This window comes from Zea mays, chromosome 8 (genome assembly GCF_902167145.1).
Source record: "Zea mays cultivar B73 chromosome 8, Zm-B73-REFERENCE-NAM-5.0, whole genome shotgun sequence".
NCBI classification, from domain to species: Eukaryota; Viridiplantae; Streptophyta; class Magnoliopsida; order Poales; family Poaceae; genus Zea; species Zea mays.
Window position 1 is genome coordinate 173,970,788 of NC_050103.1, and position 12,137 is coordinate 173,982,924.

Sequence of the window (12,137 nt, forward strand, 5' to 3'; positions counted from 1 at the left end):
AGGGGACCGGGTCCGGCAGATCACCCGCAGGTACTTTTGGGCGTGCCTCTGGGCCCCTAGCCGACCCCCAACGAACGGGGCACAGACGTCCACTCGGATTACCCGCTTGCAGCTCACCGGAGACACCATGTTCGATGCCCATCGAGGGTAACATGGCGCACTCCCCTCCTCCTCCTTACGGAAAGGCGACGTAGGGGCGTATGTAAAAAAGCCGAGTCTGTCCCTGATCGCCCTCTCGCCCTGTGCGGAGGCTCGGGGGCTGCTCTCGCAAACCCGGCTCCGGCCGAACCGTTGACAGCGTCAACATACCAGCCCGAGAGCTTGGGCCCCGACCGTGCACCCGGGCTACGGCCAGTTCGCATGAGGGAACCACCAGACCAGCCGAAGCATTACACAAGGCATTAAGACCTCGAAGGAGTGAAACCACTCCTCCAAGGCCTCGGGGGCTACACCCGGCGGGTGCGCTCGCGCGCACCCACCGGAACAAAATGCAACCGAGAAAGGCTGGTCCCCTTGCAAAAAAGTGCGACGAAAGCCTCCAAGCGAGTGCTAACACTCCCTTCGAGGCTCGGGGGCTACTGTCGGGGACCATAATTAGGGGTACCCTCAAGACGCCTAATTCTCAGCTGGTAACCCCCATCAGCATAAAGCTGCAGAGGCCTGATGGGTGCGAGACAACCATAACAACAATGAACTGAATTAATCAGTGCGCACGACTAGTTAAAAACAAACATCCTTTGACAAGAAGTTTCTAATTAAATCATGGTTGTGTCTGGGCAGCATTATTATGAGAGTGAAGGTGGATGTGCTGCTACTTCCCACTCCCCTTGATGAGCAACAAGCACCTGCATTGAGTAATGCAAGAGTGAGATGAAACATCTCAGCAAGCTAATTGTTCTGACGAGATATTTAAACCACAAATTGAATTCATCAACATTTTAAAAGAGACACAATAAAAAATCAGAAATACTTGTAGATATAGAACACAGTAGTCCCACTATAACCAATACCATCTCATTTCCTCGAACAACCACAATAGGTTCTATAATACTTCCCTGCGTCAACAATACCTGCAAATATCACTTCAATGTATGCATAGGAATGCAATGTGTAGGTACTCTATCTTCATACCTCTGGGGGTATAAAACCACATCATCTGCAAATATCACTTCAATGAATGCATATGAATGCAATGCGTAGGTACTCTATCTTCATACCTCTGGGGGTATAAAACCACATCATCTGCAAATATCACTTCAATGAATGCATATGAATGCAATGCATATGTCCTCTGCCTTCATACCTCTAAGGGTATGAAGCCGCATCGTACCCCTTCTCGGGCAACGTACGATGCTAAGTTGTACCGGTACGGTCGGACCATAGGTCACGACAAAACTTCATATGCAAATGAGTCATGCAATGTATATGGCATGCTACATTTATCAATAAACTTCACTTCCTTCAGATACAACACAAACCTCAAATAATACTTCATTTATCTTCAGATACAATACCAACCTCAAATAATACTTCATTTACCTTCAGATATGTGAATTAATCTCGTGAGTCATACTCAAATCATAATCATCATCAATATATGATTGAGCATCAGTATAATGCAAGCAAGTAAAGCATCACCATAGAGTCCAATTATGAAAGAATCTGATACTTCTGAATATTAGAGTGTAGGCAATAGAAATAATAGGTCAGAACGGAAGCAACCACCGCTACATTCACTTGCCTTCATCGAAGAAGAAGAAATGTACTAGACATGATCTGGAGTGTAGCCACCTGCTAGTGGGCATAAAACTTAGTACAAATATTTTACAAACATTTGCCATCAATCAACAAAACACTCCTACACTTGAAACCAAGACCCAGTGGAAAGACTCCCACCCTGAACCACATGCCATACAGCAGCAACGCTGTTTGTTAATTTTGTATCTTTAAAATTAAAACAGCGGTGATATCAAACAAATACTCTAGAAGTATCTACACAAAATACTCTACAACTTCAGTATTCAATAGATAATTAAATTCTGCCATCTACAAGTTCTAAAACATCTGACAAGATAACTGACTGAATCTGTTTTAGACAGCAGTATGGTTAACTTTAAAATTCGATATCTCCCAAACTACTGAACCAAAAATTATGAAATTCTGCTGGAAGTAAGAACTTTTATCCCTCTACAAAAGTCTCCATAGTTGGAAGAGCCAATTCGGTCATTTACTAGATGAAACCCACCAGTGAACAGACCCACTCATTTTTGTCAGGTAAACAGAAACAGCCACAATAAAACAAACATAACTGGAGTTTCACAAATCATATGAATGCACTCTTTAACAATCTGGAAAGCTTATGAAATTATCTACAACTTCTTTTACCAACCCACAGTTTAATTCTGTTGATAAAATTTCCTAAATCTTAAGAGAACAGATTCTGCACAGAATTATGAGACTGAAAAACTGCTATAGTAAAATTGAAATAACTTTCTGGTCGGATGTCCGATTGAGGTGTTCTTCGCGGCCACGGAAAGATCTACAAATCATCTACGACTCATACATAGACTTTTCATTTTTTTTGAGGCCACTAAGACCACGGAAAACTGGCATGAACAGAAACTGTCGAATCTGCCATTCTGCAGAAAACTAAATTCGGGATCAAAACCTAACCCCACATCAAATCCAACCTCTAATCCTTTAATTCCCATGATCCACAACCTCCAAAAGCCTATAATTACAGGGAGGAACAAGGATCTCATCCATACCTAGGGTTTCCCCAAGAAATCTTCAAGAAGAGATGGGGAAGAACATCTCCTTGATCCTCTCTTCCTCTTCAATTCAACGTGCCCCTCCTTTTCTCGATCCTTGCTGCGTAGGGGGAGATCTTGGGGGAGGAAGCAATGTATGATGGCTGCCATAGGGGGAGGGGGCGTCCAGCCAAGGGGGAGAAAAGGGGGTGACGGCCAAGAGGGGGGGTGAAGGGAAAAAAAAGGGGTGGCCACCTAGGGTTTTTGTGGGAGAAAGAAACGACGCCTCAGATGACTTCTATCTTTGCATCCAATGCCCCACAACCCTTTACCTCATCCACGCACCAGAGATTAACTTTTGGTCAACATTTTTTTGGGATATTACACTCTACCCCCCTTAAAAAGAATTTGACCTCGAATTCGGCCACTCCAAGCAAAACACCCAAGGTACCCCATATAGCACCACAATTCAAAACATGGATCCATTATTGGTCTTAATTAACACAAGAACTTCTACCTTGGACTAATTGTCTAAGGAAACTACACGACCTGACATCAAGCATGAAACAACATGTAATGAAGCTCAAAGCATGTCATAGTTGCAATCAACACTACAATTTCACACCATCAAATTTGGATGCAGCTATACATCAACATCAATGTCTTAAGACAACACTCTTTTATGAAGGGGTAATATGGACCAAGCACAACCCTTACCAACTTCAACCATTAATTTTAATTAAATGGTGAAACATCTACACCCGACGAATGTATAAGAAGATCAAACACCTCACCTTAAAGCACCATGAAACAAGTAGTTCTATTGGAACAAAACTCCTAATCTTTCTAAACCTTATTCTTGCCATCATGAAAAGATAATCATGTAATCTAACATTCCTTACACCCCACCAAAAGGGAGAAAATCTATAGAACTAATGGAGCAATAAAGCCAAAAGAAGCCAATAACATCTTGTGCGGCATAGTTCATCAAAGAAATGCCAAAAACTCTACATAGAGCAGTGATAGCCCAACAACAACACAATACTTGCTTAACCCATGTCACTATACTTCATTCAACATCTCAACTAAGAAAAATATCCAACTAGTAAGGATAACCTACACATAATATAAGTCTTCATCTACTGTAGTTCAGAAACTTACATTTCATTCTATCATACGATGCACTCAAAGTACCAGACATACAAAGTCAATAATAATAACCCCTAATCCTTCACACATTTGACAAACATATTAAGCTGATGTAAACACCACATCATCTAGGAGTAGGTGACTAGCCACACCCAACCAACTCTAGGCTAGGCAAGGACTTCCTTCAAACCAATAGATAGGTGGTCTAAAAAAATGGCTCCACAAGCATGCATCGAAAAGGGAACCATCAGATCCTCAATGTATCAATACATAATCAATGGATCAAGAGAATCAAAGATTTATTCTACAATTAGTATGACTAATAGGCAACCACTTTAAACCACATCTAGGCTTTGTGGCAACTAGAACACACAATATGAGAGAGACATGTAAGCCATTCTGGCTATGAAAAGACTTCCCCCAAAAAATTCATATAAAGTACCAATATTCATTTCTTTCAAAACTGGTTTCTCAACATAAACAATCATTCTTTGCAATGATAGTTGGAGCTATCCACCAACCGCTCAACAACTTAAATTCAAATTGATGATTACCTTGTACCCCAAAACACGCAATTCACACTCCTCTTAGAAACATCCACAATCAAGCATATATAACAATATTATTGTAATAAAACTCAACCATGAAAAACATGGTGAAAACGACATAGGCATACTTGTATATCACAAGCATAATAACAACTTCATTCTCACCAATGACCAGCGATATCTACCGCATTAATAAAACAATATCAAAATTTCAGAAATAAATTATATCAAGCATTAAGCCATAAACAACTTACCACATCACCGTAAAGGAATAGGGAGGGGTGAAACTATTGTCATCTGCACTCCAAAGACATTAATATATATCAAAGATATTTGAACTCATACCCTTCCTATATGTGCAAGTGTGTCAAATTTATCTTCAAATTGCCAAGAATCTAAAGCCTATGCTTTGATACCAACTGAAGTCAGGGATCAGTCCGTACGAGCGACTCGATCACGCCTCGCCCGAGCCTAGCCTCGGGCAAGGGCAGCCGACCCCTAGGGATTTCCGTCTCGCCCGAGGCCCCCCTTTAACGGCGGGCACATCTCCGGCTCGCCCGAGGCCTTGCCTTCGCTAAGAAGCAACCCTGACTAAATCGCCGCACCGACCGACCAAGTCGCAGGAGCATTTAACGCAAAGGTGGCCTGACACCTTTATCCTGACGCGCGCCCCCCGGCAGAGCCGAAGTGACCGCCGTCACTTCGCCGCTCCACTGACCGGTCTGACAGAAGGACAGCGCCGCCTGCGCCACTCCGACTGCAGTGCCACTTGACAGAGTGAGACTGACAGGCAGTCAGGCCTTGCCAAAGGCGCCATAGGAAACTCCGCTCCGCCCGACCCAGGGCTCGGACTCGGGCTAAGACCCGGAAGACGGCGAACTCCGCTCCGCCCGGCCCAGGGCTCGGACTCGGGCTAAGACCCGGAAGACGGCGAACTCCGCTCCGCCCGACCCAGGGCTCGGACTCGGGCTAAGACCCGGAAGACGGCGAACTCCGCTCCGCCCGACCCAGGGCTCGGACTCGGGCTAAGACCCGGAAGACGGCGAACTCCGCTCCGCCCGACCCCAGGGCTCGGACTCCGCCCTGGCCTCTGCCGAACGACCTCCGCCTCGCCCGACCCAGGGGCTCGGGCTCGGCCTCGGCAACGGAAGACAGACTCGACCCCAGCTTCGGAGGAGCCCCCACGTCGCCCGGCCTCGGGCGCGGGCCCGCCACGTCAACAGGGAGCGCCATCATCACCCTACCCCGAGCCGACTCGGGCCGCAGAGAACAAGACCGGTGTCCCATCTGGCTAGCTCCGCCAGATAGGAAATGATGGCACCCCGCGTGCCCTGTGACGACGGCGGCTCTCAGCTCCCTTACGGAAGCAGGGGGGCGTCAGCAAGGACTCGACCGCTCCGACAGCTGTCCCTCCGCCAAGCTCCGTTGCTCCTCCGACAGCCACGACATCACACCAGCAGGGTGCCAAGATCTCTCCGGCTGCCACATTGGCATGTACTTAGGGCGCTAGCTCTCCCTCCGCTAGACACGTAGCACTCTGCTACACCCCCATTGTACACCTGGATCCTCTCCTTACGACTATAAAAGGAAGGACCAGGGCCTTCTTAGAGAAGGTTGGCCGCGCGGGGACGAGGACGGGACAGGCGCTCTCTTGGGGCCGCTCGCTTCCCTCACCCGCGTGGACGCTTGTAACCCGCTACTGCAAGCGCACCCGACCTGGGCGCGGGACAAACACGAAGGCCGCGGGATTCCCACCTCTCTCACGCCCGTCTCCGGCCACCTCGCTTTCCCCCCTTCGCGCTCGCCCACGCGCTCGACCCATCTGGGCTGGGGCACGGGACACACTCACTCGTCGGCTTAGGGACCCCCGGTCTTGAAACGCCGACATTATGACAATTCAAACTATTATAATAGAGATAGACCCTAGTCGTGCAGCACGCCACGGATGAGGCACTTGCCCCAACCCTTGCCCTAGGGCCCGGACCGTCAGTTTGCCCTCAGCCCAACCGAGGCACGAGTCAACTAGGGAGGAAAGCGGCTACGGCGAGGTGGTGGCCACCCACATGGAGGATATTTATGTTAGCGGGTGGATGGGTGGCCTGGTTGAGGTGGGTGATGGCTGCAGAGGTGCATGGATGATGAGGATGCAGATGGGCTGGTGACAGGGAGGCGCTTGTAACGCTCACTAAGGAGGTGTTTGATTTGAAGAGTCAACCCATTCTAGATGAGGTGTTGCATCATGGGTTAATTCCACAAATTTGGTGTAATAAATTCATTCCTCATATTATTACTAATTATTAGACTATGAAGAATGAAGTGATGATAGATCAACTCATTCTATTCCACAAACCAAACAAAAAAAGTGGGGAGTGAGAAGATGATGGACTAAGAGCATCTCCAAGAGACTCTTTATTTTTGACTCTCTATTTGACTCTTTATTTGTCTCTCCATAAATATTAAACTCTATATATAGATCAACTCATTCTATTCCACAAACCAAACAAAAAAAGTGGGGAGTGAGAAGATGATGGACTAAGAGCATCTCCAAGAGACTCTTTATTTTTGACTCTCTATTTGACTCTTTATTTGTCTCTCCATAAATATTAAACTCTATATATAACATCTCATTCCAACAGTGCAAGTTAGCTTGGCTAACGAGAGTTGCTAGCCAAATTTGGCTAGTGATGGAGTTAATTTAGAGAGCTAGATAGCTTAGCAAGTTAGATGACTGATCTGTTGGAGAGCTATTATGCTATTAAGTAGCTAAAATTTAGCTTGACAAGCTATTTAGCTAATCTCTTAGAGATGTTCTAACTTATTCCTCAAAACCAAACACACTATAAAGAGACTGAGCTAGAGAGAACAACGGGATAGAGTTCTAGAAAAAGGAAGATAGTTTGGGCCCACTCGTCAACCACCCTGTCTCGAAATCCATAGCGCCGAGGCCTTGTTTACGCCGTCATCAGATTTAACATCTTATCCGAGAAGCAGCTCGGTGCTGTGAGTCAGGAAAGCCTAGTATCTAAAATGAAAATTAAAACACATAGGGGGTATAAATATGGAATAATTCAAAAAAGGGAAAACTATTCGGTATGGGCATCACCGGGCCATGGCGGCATCGTGGGTAGCAGTTAGCACCGGAACCAGCCAAACGCTGGTCCACTTGCGAAATTATTGAGCTGGGTATTTTGGGCGGGCGCGCGAACGAACCGACGGTCCGACGGTCTCCATCGCTCGATCGCCCGTCTCATCCGACGACGGCTCGGTCGTGCTCGTGCGGCGCGCTAGGCCTCCTTTTCGGGCATCCCCAGGCCATCCGGGTCAAACCTTGACGCGCGTGTGGTGCAGCGAGCAGCTAGCCGCTAGCGTGCAGGTGTGCTAGTTGTTGAGGAACGAACGACAGGTTCACTGAACGTTCCGTAGCTCTGGCAGCAAGGTGTGCTGGTTCGTTGCTCAGGAAAAGGCGAAAAGGTCGCGCGATAAGACGTCGATTTGTTCGTTTCCTTGGAATGAAATGGTCACGTGCGTCATCATCGTGAGCAAGAAATGGCTGCACAAGAGTGGTGCTTATCATGAGCTCGCCGGCCGACGTGTCGACGCCGAAACGACGAACAGGCTGGGCCACACGGTCGTCGCCAACCATAAACTGGTCGGCTCGGCCCAGCCCATATGGCTGTGTGAAAATATTTTCTTTTATCGGCGAGGGCCGCGCCATGCCGGGCAATGTCTATGACGATGACGATAGTGCATGCTAGCCACGGCAGCATGTTGCAAGATAAATTATGTGGACCGGCTATTAAATAGCAAGCATGGGCTGGGCCTGACCCCGAAGTAGTTAGAGCTAGAACAAGGGGAAAACCAAACCAATTGAATATAAATGGTTTCGTCAGCCGCCGCTAAATGTTGAGGCCGAAATCGATTTTAGACTGCATCTATCGTTTGGTTGGGCTAGAATGCAATCGTTTACAGCGTTATCAGTTACAGAAGAGTAAACTATTTGCCACTTTCCATTCGGTGCAATCAGATCCCGTAGCCAGTCGTCTCCCTTATGAGTCAACCAAACAAAAAATTAAGACTGGAGAGTCAATGACTAAGAACAAAATTCATAGAAATGTCAAAAAGCTCAAAAAATTAAGAAAAGTTCCTATGGTTTCAGAAGAGTCTTGACACTCTGACACAATAAACAAGGTTACTGAAGAGTAACATTAGCAGCTTTATATCGGCATTCCATTTGCCTGCATAGTAAGCCTATCAATCAAGAAACCTAGATAATGTGTTCAATCATCATATCAACAACAATAGTCATGGTTTCTGAGGCGCATACTGTGGATGTGTGGTGCTAGAGATATGCCTGGACGCCTATAGTGTAACTAAAACCTTGTAGCGTCTCTTATGCATCAACGTCAAGGCAAAACCTCAAAGTAAGGCTAGCAACTCTGGGAATAAGGCAACCACCAAGGACTTCATAGCTTTATATGAGGAATACTGCCTACGCAGAAAAATCAATAAGCATAAAAACTGACCTTTCATGGGAAGCTGAGGAACCACAAGGCCTTTAGATTAGTTGATAAATTATGCCACATGCATGCTTAACTAGATAAACTGTGTGTATCAACAAAATATGCAATGAAACAAAGGTTGGCAGAGGCGCCTCCTAGGCCCCAAGTATGTATTTGTAGATTATAGAATGCTAACTGCAAATTTCACGAATTCTAGTACCAACCCATCAACACATTAGTTCCCAGATACTACCTCCCTTCAAAAAATATATGACGCCGTTGACTTTTTTTGAAAACTTTGACCACTCATCTTATTCAAAAATGTAAAATTTGAAGTCAAGCACAAACTACCTTAAGTGATAAAACAAATCACAACAAAATAAATGATAAATCATTATTTTTTTAATAAGACGAGTGGTCAAAGTTTTTAAAGAAGTCAACGGCGTCATATATTTATGAACGGAGGAAGTATCTGATTTCCCATTGATTAAACCATGTGTTGTTTCTTAACAGTGACATATTTTTCTAGTAACCTCAGCCATTTCTGTGATTCAGATCAAAGAAATAACCTGTGGCGTCTCCCAGATATATAGGTCTGTTTGGCAGAGCTGGCGATCCAAGAAATTTGTGGATCGCAGATTCTTGAGCTGGGTATTCCTAGCTCCAGAAATCTGAGAATCTGGAGCTGTTGGTACTGTGTTGTTTGGCCTAACCGTTTCCTTATTCTAGATATCTTCTTCATTTTAGCATATAGACTCCAGATCTGAGAGCTCAGAGCTGGGGATGTACCACATAGGAAGGTAAAATTCTGAAAAGACAAAACTAACACCATAACAACCATAATGACACCATAGACAAATATGTCCATCAAATGAACGCAAATTAGCTTCCCGTTTTATTTAATTACACATACTAACTGAGAAGTTAAAGAATCATCATTAGCTCAAATACCATGACCAGTAAGTAGTGTTAAAGTTTACCATGTTGTATCACTCAAAGAAAATAATAAATGGGAAACATATACAGGGTCCAAGGCTGGCCCAGAAACATTACAACTACAACACCACTGTCTACAAGCATTGATGCATACTGAGTTGAGTGGTAGCATAGCGAGTACCTAGTTCCTTATGTCTAAATGCTTGTTTAAAAACACACAGAAAACAGTATACATATAAGAATGATCATTGAAAAAACTTTTTTTCTCTTATACACGCCACCAACTATTTTGAGCAGAAGTGTATGAGGATCCTTTGGAAAATTTGCAGCACTAAGCTGTGAAACTTGCAATGTGAAAACTAAAAAGGTCATCCAGCAAGTATAGAACAATGACCTACTAATTTGTTTTAGTTCCAAACAGTGTCAGTGAAGCTTATTAATGCATACTGCGTAGTTATTTGGAGGGGGGTTAAAATTAACTGAAAAGAACATAAGAGAACTCCTAAATAATGCACAGGTATGTGCTTAGAAGATCTATGAAACAAAAAACAACATATGCTTTCCTGTTATTAAATAAAAAAAATCCTTGTAGCTTATGCTTAGTCTCTAAAAAGATTTGAACAATACGCCTATAACGTAGGACCAAGTTTTCCCAAATTGTACTTCCAGTTAACATGTACCAGCTCATTTCCTGGTTGCCGAAACACACAAAATAATAAATAAGCTCATAGGAGTCATAACCAGTCGTAGTTTGCTGTACCGACAAATGTTTATATCCAACTTTCAATTTACTGCAAAGTGTTGCCCTTGACGAGTATGCAATAATTTCAACACACCAAATAAACTGAAAACAGCGCAATACAATTGCTGGAAAAGATAACACCCATCATCATTCATCAAGACAACAAGACACAAGTACACCATCAAAGCAAGCCATGAGATATTTATGTTACACACCAAATCTGTCATCATAAAACATTGTACTACCTCCGTTCTCGAATATTTGTCGCCCGCTAGTTCATTTTTGAACTAAACAGCGACAAATAAACAAGAACCGAAGGAGTAGTTTATAGGTATCAGAATAATTCACAACATCACAAATATATATACATACATGGGGAAAGCCATAGACTAACACTGGATTTATTCCCACATAGGCATGGAAGAAGAATCAACTCACAGCGCTTTCTTCCACACTCACACAAACTTCGGTTCAATAGTCGCCACGATACTCGCTGTAATCATCCCTCCCAGCAGGTACCACCTTCTCTTCCACCCGTTCTGCACCCTTATCCTCCTTGTACTTCACCGCTTCATCAATTGCTAGACCCCCGAGGGCTCCAGCCACAGCACCCACCGCAAGCCCAGTGCCTGCTCCATACCTTCCGTTCCCACTGCCACTACCAGCGGCCCCAGTCCTCCCTCTCTGCTCATATTGCCTGTTGTAGTCCACCGGTGCAGAGGGCCCTCCGGTGTACTCATACGGATGTGGTGGAGGTGCAGGTGCAGAGTAGTATCCACTAGGGCGATAGTACTGGTCAGATCCGTACTGAGGCGGGGCCGAGTAGGCGGGAGGAGGCGGTGGAAAGTAGTACGGGGAGCTGGAAGGCGGAGGGTATTGCGGCTCCGGAGGCGGCGGCGAGCGCTCGCGGATGGCGACGCGGATCCGGATCTTCCCCTGTGGGCGGCCGGAAGGGCGGAGGAGTGGCAGGCTGACGAGAGCGGAGGCTGCGGGATCGTGGCTAGGGTTAGGGTTTGCGGGGAAGAGGAGGTCGCGGAGAGGAGAGCGGGCGGATCCGACGAGCGGCTTGGGCGAATCGGAGGGCTTAGAGTGGAAAACGTCGAGGGACAGGAGGATGGAGGGGTCGTGCGGGGAGAGGTGGGGCGGAAGCGGGAGGACGAGGCGCTCGTTCCAGGTTGGTTTGCACCCGCCGCCGTCGTCGGGGCGGGTAGCGGCGCGGCGGGAGGGGTCAAGGTACACCACGACGTAGGCACGGAGGTCGCCACGGCGCCAGTTGACATTCTTCAGGTGCTTCCCGCAGACGACGGTAACCTCAAGGTCGAGCGCCTTTGGCAGCGCCGTTGACGGCGGCGGTGGCGGCATCGAAGGCGGTAGGGATTGGAATTGGTGGTGAACATTCGGAGGAGGTGGGTGCTGGTGCGGGTGGAGGGGCGAGGAAGGGGATGGGGAAGCCATGGCGCGGCGGCGCGGTGGTGGGTGGCAGTATTTTTTTTCTGGCACTCGCAGAGTTGCA

At 46.2% G+C, this 12,137-nt stretch overlaps 1 protein-coding gene across 1 annotated transcript; it reads right to left on the reverse strand.

Annotated features, from left to right (window-relative positions):
- Positions 1 to 10,748: 10,748 nt before the first annotated feature.
- On the reverse strand, positions 10,749 to 12,128 carry LOC100193897 (Ras association and pleckstrin y domain 1). The gene has a single exon (NM_001138972.1). It carries the CDS (start codon positions 12,077 to 12,079, stop codon positions 11,096 to 11,098), a length of 984 nt encoding a protein of 327 aa, NP_001132444.1. The 5' UTR covers positions 12,080 to 12,128; the 3' UTR covers positions 10,749 to 11,095.
- Positions 12,129 to 12,137: the final 9 nt, after the last annotated feature.